The following is a 19,411-nucleotide window of genomic DNA, read 5'->3' as shown; positions in this document are numbered from 1 at the left end:
CTGGCCCTAAGCTGCCAGCGGAAACAGAAACCCGACTGTTTGCAGAACCCATTTCCTTACTACCACCATGTACGCTTACAGAGGGGTTGGCAAGCTTTTTCTTTTTTCTGCAAAGAGTCAGATAGATAGCAGATATTTGGGGCTTCCCAGGCCACACAGTCTCCATTGCCACCAGTTTCAGGTCTGCCCAGGCAGAGCACAAAAGTAGCCCATATATAAAGAGATGAATGAGACTGGCTTCCAGCTGGATTTGGCCTGCAGGCCAAGCCCTGGGGTAGACCACTTTCAGGGATGGTTCAGTTGCCTCCCCATTTAGAATGAGGGTGTCTGAGCCAACTCCACTGCACGATCTGTGGCCAGGCTCTCTAAGACCTTAGGTTATAGGTAAGATCCTCTTCTAGCCGTGTACCAGACTGCTTCTCCGTGTCTGAAGTCCATAAAGAATTGGGGTGGGGGGTTGGCCAGGAAAAGGGCAAACAGAGAAAGAAGGCCCCATATCTGTATCTTTCGGGGGGTCTTTGGAGCATCAAGCTTAAGAATCAATCAAAGGTACAAAACAGAAAAATCAGCCTATTTGTACACTTTTCAGTCATGGTAAACTCCTTGGCTGTCTTGACTACTAACTCCAGAGGGTACCTGGATTGGTTTTAATTGAAGTAGAATTGATGTACAATCTTATGTTAGTTTCAGGAGTACAGTACTGTGATTCACTTATATAGAGAGATATAGATATGTATATATCTATGTATATTGTTTTTCAGATTCTTTTCCCTTAGAGATAAGTACAAAATATTGAACAGAGTTCCCTGTGCTACACACTAGGTCCTTGTTGGTTATCTATTTTATATATAGTAGGGTGCATAGGTTAATTGTAATCTCTTAATTTATCCCTCCCCCCTCTCCCCTTTGATCACCACAAGTTTGTTTTCTATGTCTGCGGGTCTGCTTCTATTTTGCATATAAGGTCATTTATATGTGGAATCTAAAAAGGCTACCTTGATTTTGATCACATATCTTCAATGTTTCCTCTGTAAGGATGTCATCTTAACCCTTCAAGAGAAGCTCTCCATCAAAGGCATCGAACATTTCTCCCTCATGCTGGAGCAGAGGACGGAAGGGGCTGGAACAAAGCTGCTTTTGCTTCATGAACAGGAGACCCTAACTCAGGTGCGTGAATGCTGCCCGTGGTCCACGCTGCCTGGCCAAGCAGAGGCCACCCAGCCCCGAGCTCCCTTGTCCTTGAATCGTTTCAGCACCTTCCCCACAGCCCTGGGCAGCCCCACTAAAGGAAGTGCTGGCATTCATAATGGATTTTACACCTCAAGGTGATGTTTCCCTTTTCGTCAATTTTTCATAGACTGTCAGTTGCTCTCACAAGCAGAATTGTCAAAGGCTCAGCAGTGACTCACTGGGGGCGGTGGCTCTGCAGAATTATATGTTATGTGATGGTAATGACTTATTCACCTGTTCCAATAATTGATCTCTAGAAACTATTAAAAAGAAATGTTTTCTGAGATGATTTAAATGAAGCCCAAATGGTATTTCGTTCTTTTAAGTTCCGAGTGCCTACCTTGGAGTTTTTTTTTTGGAAGCCTGAAATCCTTGACCCAGTCCTGCCCACTATAAATATGTAACCCACCAATGTGTCCCTGGTGGCTCAGGGGGCTTCCTGGTGGCTCAGATGGTAAAGCGTCTGCCTGCAATGCAGGAGACCCAGCTTCGATCCCTGGATCAGGAAGATCCCCTGGAGAAGGCAATGGCACCCCACTCCAGTACTCTTGCCTGGAAAATCCCATGGATGGAGGAGCCTGGTGGGCTACAGTCCATGGAGTCACAAAGAGTTGGACACAACTGAGCAACTTCACTTTTCAATGTGTCCCAGCTCCTGGTCACCAAGGTGCCACCCCCATCTGTTAGCTGGGGAGCCAGGCAGGCTGCTTGGCTGCTGAACTCAGCACAGCACCGTGACTTTCCCTGTGATTCCACACAGGCATGGTCTTTGTTGTATGTACAAGGGATTTCACCAAATTTCTCTTATGTAGGAGAGTTCAACGAAGAGGGGACTTTTTGCACAGGGGTGTGAGCAGACACCAGGAGAGGCAGGCAGTCAAGCCACCCCCACATGGATGGAGTAGCAAAAAGTGTCATCATGCTTAGTTGCTTTTTGGTTGTCACACAATTAAAAGCCATACATCGGGACCTGGAGGTATCCTCAACTCTCTCGATTCAATAAAACTTAATGTGATGACTTTCTTACAAAGTCAGTATTTGTGTTCATTTATATTCCTCTCTCTAAACTTGACCTTTTATTTTTATCTACCTGTTGATATTTTAAATCTCATCTAATTGTTTATTATTGTTTGTTATTATACCAAAACACACTTGGAACCAGATGACTTTTTTATTCGTTGTACGGGAATGACATTTGTCATTATAGGGGAACGACTCCTGATATATTCATCATTATAGGGGAATGGTCCCTGATATAGTCGTCGTTATTGGGTAATGACCCTTGATATATTTACCGTATAGGGGAATGACCCCTGATATACAGAGTCCCACATGTGAAAGGCCAGTGTTTTGTTGAGTTCCCCCATAAGCCAATCTTTAGACAAGGATTTGGACTCCAGTGGTTTATTTGGGAGGTGACACTGGGAAATACTGGGAGAGGAATAGGAGGGGAAATGGGATAAGGGGGTGCCACTAAAGAATGTTTTCAAGCCAGTTTCCATTGTGGACAGCTGGAGCTCAGTCCCACTGGGGACACTGGGAACCAGAAGAGAGCACGCCTCAGAGGTTCCCCCTCAATGGGAAAGGGGACTGGGGTTTTGTCTGCTAACATCCTGTCCATAATTGGGGGCGGGCTTCTCCCAAGGACAGCTACTCCCTGGCTGTGCTGGTTTGCCCTGGACTGGCAGATGGTCACAGGTGTTTGCAGTACCAGCCTTCACCTTGGAGCAGTAAATGCCAAGGGGATGTGGGTGGACAGCCAGTTACTATGAGTCTAATGGAAACCTCCCACAACTTTTTGATATTTCTATTTCTGCCTTCCCCCAGAACTTCCATCTACCACCTAGAGATTCTTTCAAAAATCTTTTCTGATGCTAGGTAATCATAACTTCTCATTCTAGGTTGATTTCCAATTTTTAAATTCCTCTTAAAACATTAGAAGGAAACAAAAACCCTCTAACGATGATTCTTCCCTTATCTTTCTAAAAGACGCTTTGTTTTGTCTTTCATCAGAACTAATAACAAAGTGCTGAAACTTGAATATTCTCTCTAGACAGAAAATTGACAGTATAAATATCCTGAAACAAATTGGCTATATGCCTTTGAATTCAATACATTTGAAAACTTGACCCATAAAATATTTATAGGCATGATAGAAAGGAGGAGTAAGTATAAGAAATATGTCCAATAACAAAAAATTGTTTTAAAACATTTACCTGTGATGAAAACCCCCAAGGAACTGCTAAGCAACTCTACCTGAATTTTTAGCAGTTTGACACTAAACTTCTATCTAGAAAATAATATTGTTATTTACATACTACCTAAAATTTCCAAGAATTTGGGTTTTTTGCTTGTTTTAGAGACTGTAACTATTATGGACTGCCATTTTTAATGAGTCTAATTGCAGATGGTGACTGCAGCCATGAAATTAAAAGATGCTTACTCCTTGGAAGAAAAGTTATGACCAACCTAGATAGCATATTCAAAAGCAGAGATATTACTTTGCTGACTAAGGTCCGTCTAGTCAAGGCTATGGTTTTCCAGTAGTCATATATGGATATGAGAGTTGGACTGTGAAGAAGGCTGAGTGCCGAAGAACTGATGCTTTTGAACTGTGGTGTTGGAGAAGACTCTTGAGAGTCCCTTGGACTGCAAGGAGATCCAACCAGTCCATTCTGAAGGAGATCAGCCCTGGGATATCTTTGGAAGGAATGATGCTGAGGCTAAGGCTCCAGTACTTTGGCCACCTCATGGGAAGAGTTGACTCATTGGAAAAGACTCTGATGCTGGGAGGGATTGGGGGCAGGAGGAGAAGGGGACGACCGAGGATGAGATGGCTGGATGGCATCACTGACTCGATGGACATGAGTCTGAGTGAACTCGGGGAGTTGGTGATGGACAGGGAGGCCTGGTGTGCTGTGATTCATGGGGTCGCAAAGAGTCGGACACGACTGACTGAACAGAACTGAACTGAAAGCATGCTTTTGCATTCCATTCATTTATTTCCCAAAACTAGTGTAACCTACTACTGATAAAAATAGACTCAAGGTGGTTTATGGAAAATTCAGGACAGATTGTGAAAAGTGAGACTGTTAGTCACTAAGTCGTGTCCGACTCTTTGCGACCCCATGGACAGTAGTTCGCAGGCTCTTCTGTCCAAGGGATGCTCCAGGCAAGAATACTGGAGTGGGTTGCCATTTCCTTCTCCAGAGGATCTTCCCGAGCCAGGGATCGAACCCCAGTCTCTACCACTAATTAAAGGAGCCAGAGATACGATGACCCCTGACTTTCTACCATCAGAGCAGATCTTCTGGCAAAACACCCTGTGACGTCACTGTTACATGCAACAGCAGCCGTGCCAGCACCCAGTTCTCTTAGGGTCCCACATATCCTCCTTCCTGGTTTGCTTTATGATCAGCCAGTGATGACCAGCCTAGAGCTTATGGGCTCCTGAGTTCACTCAGTTTTGCAATCCTGCCCACAGCTGGAAAGCTGGTTCTCAGGATGCCCAGTGTCCCTTTACATATGGGATGTGTTTTTCCTTTGAAATTCTTCTGTATAGCAGAGTCAGCGATGTAAATTCTCAGAATGTGTGTGTGTGTGTGTGTGTGTGTGTGTGTGTGTGTGTATGAGTGTGTGCGCATGGAAACCAGGGACTCAATGAAGCTGTTATTAATACTATTTTTCTTTTGAACATGTTTTTCTTTTTCTTTTCTTTTTTTGGCTTCACTGCACGGCTTGCAGGATCTCAATTCCCTGCCAGGGATTGAACTCACCCAACAGCAGTGAAATCCAGGAAACTCTCTATTTTGAACTTTTATTTATTTATTTACTTTTTGTCTGCTACAGCATGTCCAACCTTATTTCCTCTAAGGAGTTGAACCCGTGCCGCCCTGTAGTGGAAGCACAGAGTAGTAACCACTGGACCATCAAGGAAATCCCCATCATATTTTGAACTTTTAAATAACAGTTCACAAACATTTTTTTTTTTTGCCAGATTTTTCTGCTTCAGAATAGTAGTTACAAGTGCATGAAACTGCATGCAAGTGCATCAGAACGTACACCCAGATGCACAAAGCTACAAGTCAAACAACTGTGTGGGTTCATGCTGCACGCTTTTAATTTCATTGCACTGACCTCCTCTTTAAGGGAAGTTAAATATACCTTCTTTTTAAAAATATTTTTTGTTTTTATTTTATTTTTTACCTTTTTTCTTGAAGTCCAGTGTCTTTCATTCATTCAGCTGTATGTGAACCACCTACTGTCCATTGACTGATTCCCTTTTGTTACAGAAAGAATTAAGAAACTAAGACCTAGCAGGTGTCACACACTGTGCTGGGGGAAAGGAAAGCAACTCAAAAGGATCCACGGTCCTTGACCATGAAGGACCTATATTATATTCTCAGCCCCTTTGAACAATCTGAAAATTCATGAGAGTAGAAATTGGGGTAGTTTTGGAAACTTGTGGACTCCAGATTTAGTGACTAGGCCAGAACAATTGTCCCCCAGCCTTTCAGTTGGATATCGTGCAGGTTGTCACTGTCACGTTTTCACTGCTACCGTCATCCTAGAGTCTAAGGGAGAAACCCATGACAGTGGTATGCAGTGATAAACAGTAGTGGACAGTCTCTGCGCTTTTCCCCTGGGGCTCCTTTTGCGCCCTGCCCCCAGCCTCCCTTGAGTGTGTGACTGTCACTTACAACAGCCAGCATCTTCAGAGGACTGCCCTCAGACAGCTAGCACCCATCCTGTCCATACCTGGAAATTCACATCCCCCCGGGAGAGGCCAAAACCAGTGACTTATCTGTGCACCCAGGGGATCCATGGGGTAAGCTTCCCACTAGAATCCCCCCTGGGACACCCCACAGCCACCTCTGCTGAGCTGACCTGAGCTGGTTCCTCTGCTGTCTGGTGTCCTTCCTCAGCTCCCTCACTGGCCTCTACTGGGAACAGTTCCTTTTTGAAGTCCCTCATTTCAGGGACTGCTGTGGGGGAACATGACCTAAGTCATAGGTGTGTGCAGTTTTCAGGGAATGAATACGGATGATAGATACTAAAATAACCTCAACCACTTCCTTCTTCAGTGTCCAGAGAAAGCTGCCTTTGCTTCTGGCCCACAGACCTTTCTGCCAGCACTGAAGGAGTCTTGTCATTGGTCTGTTCTTCTAGGTGACCCAGAGGCCCAGCTCCCATAAGATGAGATGTCTTTTCCGAATCAGCTTTGTCCCAAAGGATCCAATTGACCTTTTAAGGCGAGATCCAGTTGCTTTTGAGTATCTGTACGTTCAGGTACGTGATAACTGGGGCATGTTTCATACTAACATTGTGGGATGAACAGACTGTGGGGTTTTCCTCCCTGAATTCTTTCATTTGGGATCTTCTTTCTCTTCATCCCTCACCCCCCACAAGCTTAATGTATTATAAAAGGATTCCATGGTGCTTTTATTTTAAATTGAAGTATAGTCGATTCACAATATCATGTTTCAGGTGTACAGCACAGCGATTCGGTTATATATATATTTTTATATAAAGTATATATATACACTTTTTCAGATCTCTTGCCTTATAGGTTATTATAAAATATTGAGTAAAGTTCCATAGTGCTTTTAAAATTTTCACTTGATTTTGATTTCATCCTTGTGAAAAAATGGCAAGAGTAGTAGATGAACTCTTTCATATCCGTCACCTAGATTCACCAGTTATTCCCATTATACCACATTATTCTTATCTTCAGTGTGTGCACACATTCTCCTCGGCCCCCACCACACACAATATTTTTTCTAAACCATATGAATGTCAGTTACTAAAACCATACTCATTTACCCCAAAATATGTCAGTGTATTTTGTAGTAACAAGGACATTTTCCAATATAATCATTACACAATTAACCAAATAAGCAAATGTGACACTGATACATTTCCATTATGTGATCTACAGTTTTATATCCAAAGTTTGCCCATTGTCCTAAAACTGTCCTCTATATCAATTTTTTTCTAGGATAGAATCCACTCCAGGATCTCATTTTGTATTTAGTTGGCATGTCACTTTAGTCTCCTTCAATCTGGAGCATGCCTCACCTCAGCCTTTCTTTAATTTTCACAACCTTGACAGTTTTGCAGAATGCTGATCAGTTATTTTGTAGAAATCCCTCAATTTGGGTTTCTCTGATGTTTTCTCGTAATTAGATGCAGCTCTGCACTGGGGGCAGAAAAGCAACACAAGTGACTCCACGCCCTCTGTAGTGCATTGTATCAGGAAGCACATGGTATCATTCTGTCCCCTTTGTGGTAAGGTTCACACTGCCTCTTTTTTTTTCTAGGAAGTTTTACACATTGACTCTTGTCAACATAAGCATTAAGTGATCTTTTCCAGAAATTACTACTTTCCCTTTTCTAGTTAATAAGTACTTTGCAGAAAGTCACTTTGCAACTCCCTTTTTATCATTTCACCTGTTCATTTTAGTACTCATTGATGATGCTTGCCCAAATCATCATAATATTATTATTGTAATGGTTGAAAATGATTTGCCTAATTCCATTATTTCTTCTTCAGTTATTCATTGGCATTCTCCTGTAAGAATTCCCTTCTCTTTTATTTATGTATTTTGTTCATTCATTTATTTGATGCTTAGATTGTTCTAAAACATCATGATATTCATTGTAGGAGAATTACTAATTTCAAGGCAGTAAAACTTTAAGAAGATAGTATGTTTTGCAGTCTCTGTCTGATTCTGGGATATAATTTTCTAAAAAATAAGGCTTCCAGAAATGAGAATCTTTGCTAGTTTGTCCCAAAGGGAATTGATCCACTTGATATTTAGGCAATATTCCTATATTTCTCTATAACTGCTTCCCATTACTCTTAAATTACCAATATAATCACATTAAACAGTAAGAACCCACTTACCTAATACTTAAGCATATACATTAGAATTACTCAAAGAGGTTGTAAACCTTAATGTAACCTTCCCCCAACAGTAAAAGGAGGTAAAAAAAAATGCTGCTCTCTTTGACTAAGGGATATCTGTTAAGTCAAAGGTTGTTGGAGCCCTAAGTAAGAAATACAAAGCAAAGAATGTAGGAAAAAGAAAAGAAATATTCCTTTACTCTGGGTAGTTGATAAACTGGTATTTTTTTTTTACTATCCCTAGTATTTACTTGTACACTGCAAAGCTTTTGTGATCTTTAAAAAGTTGGGTGTGAAAAGAAAATAGAAGTTGGCAGAGAGATGTAGAAAAGATAAATGTCAGAGGTTAGGAATAGTGACAAATTAAGTAGCAATAAGCCCTGGAGAGCAGAAATTAAGTGGGAGAAGAAAACCAGAACATACTGGAATATTTCAACCAACGAGGGCACTCACACTGTTAAATGTGTCCCACCTCTTTGGAGGAGACTATGGTATTTAGAGCTGAATGTGGAATGAAGCAGGGCAAAGACTAACAGAGTTTTGCCAAGGAAATGCATTGGTCATAGCAAACACCCTCTTCCAACAATGCAAGAGAAGACTCTACACATGGACATCACCAAATGGTCAACACCAAAATCAGATTGATTATATTCTTTGCAGCCAAAGATGGAGAAGCTCTATGCAGTCAACAAAGACAAGACCAGGAGCTGACTGTGGCTCATACCATGAACTCCTTATTACCAAATTCAGACTTAAATTGAAGAAAGTAGGGAAAACCTCTAGACCATTCAGGTATGACCTAAATCAAATCCCTTATGATTATACAGTGGAAGTGAGAAATAGATTTAAGGGCCTAGATCTGATAGATAGAGTGCCTGATGGACTATGGAATGAGGTTCGTGACATTGTACAGGAGACAGGGATCAAGACCATCCCCATGGAAAAGAAATGCAAAAAAGCAAAATGGCTGTCTGGGGAGGCCTTACAAATAGCTGTGAAAAGAAGAGAGGCGAAAAGCAAAGGAGAAAAGGAAAGGTATAAGCATCTGAATGCAGAGTTCCAAAGAATAGCAAGAAGACATAAGAAAGCCTTCCTCAGCGATCAATGCAAAGAAATAGAGGAAAAGAACAGAATGGGAAAGACTAGAGATCTCTTCAAGAAAATTAGAGATACCAAGGGAACATTTCATGCAAAGATGGGCTTGATAAAGGATGGAAATGGTATGGACCTAACAGAAGCAGAAGATATTAAGAAGAGGTGGCAAGAATACACAGAAGAACTGTACGAAAAAGATCTTCACAACCCAGATAATCACGATGGTGTGATCACTCATCTAGAGCCAGACATCCTGGTATGTGAAGTCAAGTGGGCCTTAGAAAGCATCACTATGAATGAAGCTAGTGGAGGTGATGGCATTCCAGTTGAGCTATTTCAAATGCTGAAAGATGATGCTGTGAAAGTGCTGCACTCAATATGCCAGCAAATTTGGAAAACTCAGCAGTGGCCACAGGACTGGAAAAGGTCAGTTTTCATTCCAATCCCAAAGAAAGGCAATGCCAAACAATGCTCAAACTACCACACAATTGCACTCATCTCACATGCTAGTAAAGTAATGCTCAAAGTTCTCCAAGCCAGGCTTCAGCAATACGTGAACCATGAAATTCCTGTTGTTCAAGCTGGTTTTAGAAAAGGCAGAGGAACCAGAGATCAAATTGCCAACATCCGCTGGACCATTGAAAAAGTAAGAGAGTTCCAGAAAAACATCTATTTCTGCTTTATTGACTATGCCAAAGCCTTTAACTGTGTGGATCACAATAAACTGTGGAAAATTCTGAAAGAGATGGGCATACCAGACCACCTGACCTGCCTCTTGAGAAATCTGTATGCAGGTCAGGAAGCAACAGTTAGAACTGGACATGGAACAACAGACTGGTTTCAAATAGGAAAAGGAGTATGTCAAGGCTGTATATAGTCACCCTGCTTATTTAACTTATATGCAGAGTACATCATGAGAAACGCTGGACTGGAAGAAACACAAGCTGGAATCAAGATTGCCAGGAGAAATATCAATAACCTCAGATATGCAGATGACACCACCCTTATGGCAGAAAGTGAAGAGGAACTAAAAAGCCTCTTGATGAAAGTGAAAGTGGAGAGTGAAAAAGTTGGCTTAAAGCTTGACATTCAGAAAATGAAGATCATGGCATCCGGTCCCATCACTTCATGGGAAATAGATGGGGAAACAGTGGAAACAGTATCAGACTTTATTTTTTGGGGCTCCAAGATCACTGCAGATGGTGACTGCAGCCATGAAATTAAAAGACACTTACTCCTTGGAAGAAAAGTTATGACCAACCTAGATAGCATATTCAAAAGCAGAGACATTACTTTGCCAACTAAGGTCCATCTAGTCAAGGCTATAGTTTTTCCAGTAGTCATGTATGCATGTGAGAGTTGGACTGTGAAGAAGGCTGAGCGCCGAAGAATTGATGCTTCTGAACTGTGGTGTTGGAGAAGACTCTTGAGAGTCCCTTGAACTGCAAGGAGATCCAACCAGTCTATTCTGAAGGAGATCAGCCCTGGGATATCTTTGGAAGGAATGATGCTGAGGCTCCAGTACTTTGGCCACCTCATGCGAAGGGTTGACTCATTGGAAAAGACTTTGATGCTGGGAGGGATTGGGGGCAGGAGGAGAAGGGGACGACCGAGGATGAGATGGCTGGATGGCATCACTGACTCGATGGACGTGAGTCTGGGTGAACTCCTGGAGATGGTGATGGACAGGGAGGCCTGGTGTGCTGCGATTCATGGGGTCGCAAAGAGTCGGACACGACTGAGCGACTGAACTGAACTGAACTGAACTGAAGGTCCGTCTAGTCAAGGCTATGATTTTTCCAGTGGTCATGTATGGATGTGAGAGTTAGACTGTGAAGAAGGCTGAGCACCGAAGAATTGATGCTTTTGAACTGCGGTGTTGGAGAAAACTCTTGAGAGTCCCTTGGACTGCAAGGAGATCCAACCAATCCATTCTGAAGGAGATTAGCCCTGGGATTTCTTTGGAAGGAATGATGCTAAAGCTGAAACTGCAGTACTTTGGCCACCTCATGTGAAGAGTTGACTGATTGGAAAAGACTCTGATGCTGGGAAGGATTGGGGGCAGGAGGAGAAGGGGATGACAGAGGATGAGATGGCTGGATGGCATCACTGACTCAATGGACGTGAGTCTGAGTGAACTCGGGGAGATGGTGATGGACAGGGAGGCCTGGTGTGCTGCATTTCATGGGGTTGCAAAGAGTCAGATGCGACTGAGCGACTGAACTGAACTGAACTGAACTGAGGATGTTTACTGTTCATGTAGATAAACCGCAATCATCAGGAAAAGGTAATCCTACTCCAAATAGATGTGCGGTGCACTTCACTCCATTTTCTGTCCAGATCAATGAACTGCCATGAGTTCGGCTTCCTTAAATGTTAAACTTTGGTTCCCTGGACCCCTCAACAATATTCCCTCTTCCCCAAAGGCCAGGTAACCCAGACCTGAGTCCATGGGACAGCCTGATTCTCAGCTGACCTGTTACTGCATCTTCCCCATATTCCTACTGAGAACTGACCCAGGGCTCTGCCACTGCAACTCACATCACATATACTATGTTTTAAGCTTATTAGTTGCAAATACACAGTTACAGGTGCCTATCAGTGCATGGCTCTAGAACGCGATATGCATTCAGTTGTCATTCTCTATAATTATATTCTCATCCCATTAACAAGATAATGCTTTAAAACCATTTACTCGGCTTCTGTTTTAAACATCACAAATTTATTGCATTTCTAAAAGAACACAGTTGTGTTTGTCTTGGGGAGGGGAGACCTTTTAAGTACCCTGGGAGTACTGCTAAGCATGGTTCTATTTAAGTCTGTTTACTCAAATCTAATGTAGTTCATGGAGATCTTTCTTATTCTAAAAATACGTCCTTTATACCTGTGGAACTGTCCTGAGAACAGGAAAACCTGCTGGGACTCTTGCCCTGGGACTAGCTGAAGACTGAAGATATATCTGCTTTCTTACCTTGTGTGTTGCTTGGCTGGTGGATTAGCTATTCCTTCAAGGAGTAGCCAGTGATGGGTGGTGGGGCGGGGGTGGGGACCATGTTATGGTGGGTGATAGAGACCAAAATTAATCTATCATCATCTCATTTATCCTTCACTGAGAACAGGAAATGAAAATTTCTTGGACTTAGACCCCTGTTTCAAAATGCCTTGTATCATACAACATGCAGTCTGTCTAAAATTATGTATGTGTCTAGCATGAGTCCATGGACCTGCAAATGGTTCTATGTCCCAAGTGTTGATTTGAAGGTACTAAAAGGATGCAATAAAATTAGCCTAGAGAACAAAAGAGGAAGTAGAAACAGTGTCTATCACATTACACAGCCAAAAATCAATTCAACTTAGTGAGCTCTTACTGAGGGCAGTGGCCATTGATGAGGTGAGCCATGACAATGACCACAGAGGTTTCAGTAGTGACAATATATAGAAATGTCTTAACCATTAATGGACCATGAAGTATTTTACAGATTTTAGCATATCTAATAACACTAAGCCCTAATAATCCAGACTCTTCTAATTCATAATTATAATAAGCTCTTCTGACATTTTACTGTCCACCATCTAGTTTTTAAAAAGATGGTACACCAATTGGTAAACAGGATAATCAGGCTACAAAATGTGTTCAAACACTTTAGCAGTATTTTTTTTTTTTAGTATCTCACATGTTCATTATAAATGAATTTTTGTAGGTCTAAAGTGGAGTCTGTTGAGATCTCTGTTAAGCAAATCAGCGACCGCCATTTGCATGCGTAACTATTTTAAATAATGCACTTGAGAGTAATAAATGCATAATTTGTACCAAAAATATGTATAAGTCATATGTCACAGTAGTTCTCTGGGATCAGTCTGAACTAATTATATAATGTAATTAGTGACTAATCACCTAGACAAAAAAATTCACCCAGAAGTCTGGTTAAATACAGGAATGGGAAACAACAACCTCGGTTGCAATTCTGAGAAGTGATAGTGATGACTCACCTTTATAAAGCACAGTCCGCATCATGAAACATCCTCACAGGTATACTAGCAACCTTGAGAGTTAGCTGTTGTTAGCTTAATTGTTTTTTCAGATAAGAAAACTGAGACTCAAGAGAGATGGAATGCCAGGTCCAAAGTCATTTGATTAGTGGTTGACAGAGCCTAGGATCCCACTTGGACCTTGTGTCTCTAAATTCTATGCTAAAATCCTGTTTCACATCTGTTGGGCAAGTCCTTTTAGCAGTCCTAAAATAAAGTAATTTATAAAAAAAAAAAAAAACTGGTTCTTTGAATGCCTTTTATGGCCTGGCACCCTATCCCTCAAAATGACCCTAACTGGACCCTGAAATGCATGGTGCCCCATTGTGGACAGTCCTGAGCTCTTGGAAATAACTGGTAAATCTAAGGCCACAAAAACGAAATGGCAGCTTGGAATTGCTCCCAGAGGCTGTCTTCCTTCAGAGCCACCCTGTCTCCTGCCTCTAATCACACCCATTTCCAACCAGAGTGCAGTCCAGTCCAGACAGACGTAGACTGTTAAGGAGAAGTGGAGAAGGAAAAGCATATGAAGAATGCAGGGGAGGGAATGTGGCTTCACTCTTGGGGGTGAGGGGTGGGTTGAGAGGCAGACAGCCAGAGCAGGTGGGCAGGGCATACCTCCATAGCGCCAGAGCGGCATGGGGAGGTATTCGAAGGGCAGAAACCATCAGTTCAGTTCAGTCCTTCAGTCGTGTCTGACTCTTTGCAACCCCATGGACTGCAGCACGCCAGGCCTCCCTGTCCATCACCAACTCCCAGAGTTTACTCAGACTCATGTCCATTGAGTGGGTGATGCCATCCAACCATCTCATCCTCTGTCATCCCCTTCTCCTCCTGCCTTCAATCTTTCCCATCATCAGGGTCTTTTCCAGCTAGTCGGTTCTTCACATCAGGTGGCCAAAGTATTGAAGTTTCAGCTTCAGCATCAGTCCTTCTGATGAATATTCAGGACTGATTTCCTTTAGGAATGACAAGTTGGATCTCCTTGCAGTCCAAGGGACTCTAAAGAGTCTTATCCAACACCACAGTTCAAAAGCATCAATTCTTTGACGTTCAGCTTTCTTTATAGTCCAACTCTCACATACATACATGACCACTGGAAAAACCATAGCCTTGACCAGATGGACCTTTGCAAGAGTACATGTTCCCGTTCAGTCAAATCAATGCATGAAGTGGTCATAAATGTACTTACTCAGAAAGGAGCCAAGCAAGTCCTGATACAGTTTTCTGTTTGAATTCTTTTGGGAGGCAAGGCGAAGAATAAAAGAAGGGAGAAAGAGGCTGTATTTTTTAGCCCAAGAGTTTAGTTTCCCATAACAAAGATAAGTAAACACATATGCATAATATGCTTATACGGGACGATGTTTCTCATCACCATTCGGTTCAGTGTTTGATCCATGAGGAAGTGAGAATGGCACCCTCAAACCGTGAGGTCCTGGAGGGCTTGGCATGTTACAGCACCCTCTCAGCACCTCTTCAATCTGATGCTCACCCCAAACCCTGTGAGGTAGGTGTTGCCCTTTTACATGTGAACAAAGTAAAGCCAAGAGATTCCCTCAAAGTCACAGTGAGGGTACTCCCTACTGGAACGGACTGGCAATTTCAAGAGCCACCCCCCACTGAATGCACCAAGGCACTGTGACAAAGCGTGCATCTCACATCCTCACCCCCCTCCCTATTCCGGCCACGTTGTTAGTATGAATTCCCATTGTACAGATGAGTAAACTGAGGCTGCAAGAGCAAAGTTAACTGCTTGAAGGTTATACACAGAAGTAGCCATAGTGAAGCCAGGACTCCCAAGCAGGTGTAGGTCCGGAGCTGCTGCTCTCCATCGCCTTCTAATTCTGCCTCCCTGAAGCCTCTCTGGATGCTAGGAAGAGGGTGATGTTGATGATGACAGCTCTTAACATGTATGAGAGCTTCCGATTTATTAGATGGAGTTCTAAGGGCTTTACCCTGTTAACTCATTTAATCCTCATCACAACTCAGTGAATGGGGAGTATTATCCCCAAGTCACAGAAGAGGAAACTGAGGTACAGAACAATTAAGGGGCTTCCCCAAGGTCACACGGTGAAAATGGAGAAAGAGGATTGGAACCCAGGATTCCAATCCCGATAGTCTAGCTCCACAAGCCGCATCATGCTTACCAGGGTTTCACGTTTTCAGTCGTGACACCTGTGTTTGGGAATTCCATTCCTAAATTCCTCGTTATTTTTACAAAAAGCTAAATATTTAATTAGCAGCTCGCTCGTGATGAATGTTCAATGTTTGTGTGGTCTGTGTGCGTATACTTAAATACTGACTCAGTTCCAAGCAGCTTCTCTGGTGGCTCAGATGGTAAAGAATCTGCCTGCAATTCAGGAGACCCAGGTTCAATCCCTGGGTCAGAAAGATCTCCTGGAGAAGGGAATGGCAACCCACTCCAGTATTGTTGCCTGGAGAATTCCATGGACAGAGGAGCCTGGTGGACTACAGTCCGTGGGGGTCGCAAAGAGTCGAGCACAACTGAGTGACTAACACAGTCACTTCACTTTCACGTGGAAGTGAAGGTGGGACACAGAAGAAACGCGTGTCACTCTAAGGCGACATGATGCATCCTTTGACAAGCTGCGCCCTCTGCTGGTGTCTTTTCAGAGTTGTAACGATGTCGTTCAGGAGAGGTTTGGGCCGGAGCTGAAATATGACATAGCCCTGAGGCTGGCAGCACTGCAAATGTACATCGCAACCGTGACCACCAAGCAAACGCAGAAAATCTCTCTCAAGTACATCGAGTAAGTGCTGACTCTCCGAACCATTTTGAAGACAAAGATGCTGTCTCCTTAATGCCCAAGGGTATTTTTGATGTGTATGTCCGTTTCCAAAATTGATCTTGTTTGTGGCAGAGCATCTGTTAACCAGAGGCAAAATATATGAATGTTCTGTTCGTTTTCAGTGGAAGAGACCATTTCTTTTGTAATCCACCTTCAGAGAATTATGGTTAAATTGAAGGTCACATTGCAAATGAAGCATACATTTTAAAATTCCCAAATGAACTTGGCTCCAAGCCAAGGTCTGGTCTCAGCACTTTTCAGACATTAAGCTATTTGATTCCCGCAACCTCCCTATGAAAAGTGTAGAACTGTCGCTCCATTTTACAGATGAGCAAGCTGAGAATAGTTAAGTAATTTATCCAAACCACACTGGCTATTAACCAGGGAGGGTAGGATTTGAACCAAGGCGGTGGGACTCCGCATTGCACTGTTGTTTGTGTGATCATTTGAAGACCTGTGTTTAGAAAATGGTGTGCATAACCAGAGATTACCTTCAGTTGATCAAAAGGCCATATAAAAAGCAATTTTTTGAGTCATAATCCACCTCATCTTCATGTAACGCTGAAAGCCTTAGTGTCTGTTCCACCTCCAAGTGGCATATGGCTGATTGAAACCCTCCATCCCAAAGAAGTTTCCCATGGGCTAGCTGCCTGCCAAGCCTTCCCAGGTTCCACAGTGGCAGGTTGACCCTCCCACACAGCAAAATGGCTTCTTCTCAGCAGGCTTGAGAGCCTTTTGGGGGGAAGATGAGAGCTTCCAGCTTGTGGACTCCCAATGCCCTCATCTTGCCATTCTCAGTTGTCCTGTCACTGCCTAGGGACAGATCCTTGTGTGCAGTTTGAGAACCACAGGCCTTCCAATCTCAGTGCACTTCTTTTTGCAGATGGTTTGTTTCTTTCTCTCTTAGTTTCTCTGAAAGCCAAGAGAGATTCAGCTCACAAAGAGGTCTCACACCCAAGTGGATCTCTTCACGCCCTCACTCAATCCCCTTTCTGAGGTTTTTGGGGACAGATGAAATTGGATCCCATTTGAAAATGTGGCCTGCACAACTTGCGATGATTTTCAGACAACCAAAATGCATCTCTGTTCCTACTCTCTGTACCCATATTTTACCAGGTTGGACATGGTACAGTCAAAAACTTCCAGAGATATCTAGCTTGCCTAAGAATCTTGCAGAGCCTGTGATGATTAATTAATGTTCTCATTAATTAATTCATTCACACAACAAATGTTCACTGAGTATTTTATATGATATTTCTACTAGGAGAAAAGAAAATAGTAATAAGTATAAATTGTTATCTTAACCTTTGAAGAATTTGTGATCTGATTATAAAGACAAGACATAGAATGTAAAATAATGATATAAGTAGAATTACAAGGTAGCCCATAAGAAGTGCCAAATGATGGACGAAAATAAGTACAAGTTGAGGAGAAGGAGGAGGAAGCAAGTGGTGATCATGAAAAACACCATCTTAACTAGGGAAAAGCATGTGAATGGCCAAGTGGAGGGAGGCTGACTTCCTACTCTTCTTTAGAGAGAATCTGGAGCAGGAGAAATAACCAGAACCTTCTCAAAAGTCTTCATATAATTTAGAAGATACTGGTTGGGCACATGACCGATCAGGATAAATTTCCTAGAATTCAAAACGTGGAACCGTCTTAGGATAGGATTCTAGTCATTGTTGGAGAACTAGATTCTTGGCAAGAATATACTAACCCAGTCCCATTGTTTGTTTTTTCCTAGTATAGCCACACCTATGAGAGATGGTTACATCTCCCTTTCAGTACCAAACACACTTAAGGGTCCTAAATCCTACCCTGACTCCATACCAGAAACCTGCTCCCCACCTCAGCAAGAACTATTGATGGAAGGAGTTAGATAGACATTATCTGGGTGGGAGAAAAGAGGATTATGTGTTTCTAAAGAAATCACCATTGGTGAGGGAGATGGGGAGGAAAGAATGGTTTGGGACCATGAAGGAAGTATACTCATCCTTCTAAGGGAATAGAGAAAGACGACCGTGGGCAGACAGGGGGAGGTGACAATGAGAATAAACAAAGGGATGGGGAAAAGTTGTTGGAAGTACAAACTCAGACATGTCAATGAGTTTTAAGAGACTCAGAGGTGTGATGGATAAAGTGTCTCTTCAATTTCCATTGATCCCAAATGCTCCTCTCTGGACAGTGAGGAATATATTTCTTTTAAAATGCAAACATATGGATTAATGATCAAATAGTATGTTTTCTGAGTGTAAATTAAAGGTTGCTTCCCTAATTGGGGACTTGTCTCCATTCTCTGCCTTCCTAAGAATTCGTTTGTTCCAACAAACATCAGAGCGCCATTTTGTCTTAGATAACTAATCATCACGAGAATGTGAAATTAAAGATCTGCTCTTTATTGCAGAAAAGAATGGGGATTAGAGACTTTTCTTCCCTCTGCTGTGCTGCAAAGCATGAAAGAGAAGAACATAAAGAAAGCACTTTCACACCTTGTCAAAGCAAATCAAAACTTGGTACCACCCGGTAAAAAGGTATCACATTTGCATCTTAATAGAAAATGGATTTTAAAGAGAGAGCTTGCATGCATTTTTTTAAATGTTTAAAATTAGCCCATGAATAAAATACTCAGCACCAGATTTTCAGAAGCTGTAACACTATATAACCTTCTCTTACTTTAACTATTCACATGTTTCTAAGACTAATGAAAAAAAGTATTCTTATGGAGACCTCTTTATTCCTTGCACACTATAGACTCCTTATTGTACAGTTTGTGTGCATTCACATGTACATGCAGGAGAACCTTGCAAAGCCTCTAAGACCTTGAGATTAAAGGACAGAATTGCCAAATAATTTTATATTTTCCTCATAGTTTTGCATACCACTCAGACCAGCTTAAGTGCACAGCAGTCAGTAAGGGTCCCTGCAGACTTGATGCCACATTAATTAAGCCGAAGTTTCCCTCTCTTGGCTCTCTTGACATTTGGGATCAGATCATTTTTGGTTGGGGAGAAGGGCTGTCCTGCACACTGTGTGATATTTAGCATTATCTCTGGTCTCTATCCATGAGATGTCAGCACCCATCCCCTCAATCATGACAAACAAAAATGTCTCCAGATTTTGTCCAAATCATCCCAATTGACAACCACTGACCTGAACTGTACTTTTAGAGAGAAGATAAGTTCAGTTCTGTCACTCACCATCATTAGCGTTAAAATCTTTTTTTAAAAAAAATCGAGCAGAAGAAACAGAAAGAACATTTAAAAACATACTGTTGGTCAGAATAGAAAGTTATGTTTATTGGTAATAAAAAACAAAAGGTTTTAGAAACTAGAGAGAGAAG

At 42.3% G+C, this 19,411-nt stretch overlaps 1 protein-coding gene across 1 annotated transcript in view; it reads left to right on the top strand.

The window, feature by feature from the left end:
- Positions 1–19,411, top strand: part of FRMPD4 (FERM and PDZ domain containing 4) — a 206,425-nt gene that overhangs the window by 171,573 nt on the left and 15,441 nt on the right. The window contains exons 8-11 of the mRNA XM_068963327.1: positions 1,036–1,167; positions 6,400–6,519; positions 15,896–16,032; positions 18,476–18,602. Of these exons, the coding sequence (XP_068819428.1) occupies positions 1,036–1,167; positions 6,400–6,519; positions 15,896–16,032; positions 18,476–18,602 (516 nt within the window). The remainder of the gene's footprint in view (positions 1–1,035; positions 1,168–6,399; positions 6,520–15,895; positions 16,033–18,475; positions 18,603–19,411) is intronic.

The sequence above is a fragment of the Capricornis sumatraensis genome, chromosome X, assembly GCF_032405125.1.
Source record: "Capricornis sumatraensis isolate serow.1 chromosome X, serow.2, whole genome shotgun sequence".
NCBI classification, from domain to species: Eukaryota; Metazoa; Chordata; class Mammalia; order Artiodactyla; family Bovidae; genus Capricornis; species Capricornis sumatraensis.
Note: the sequence above shows the minus strand (reverse complement) of the source record. Positions and strands in the feature narration are given on the sequence as shown.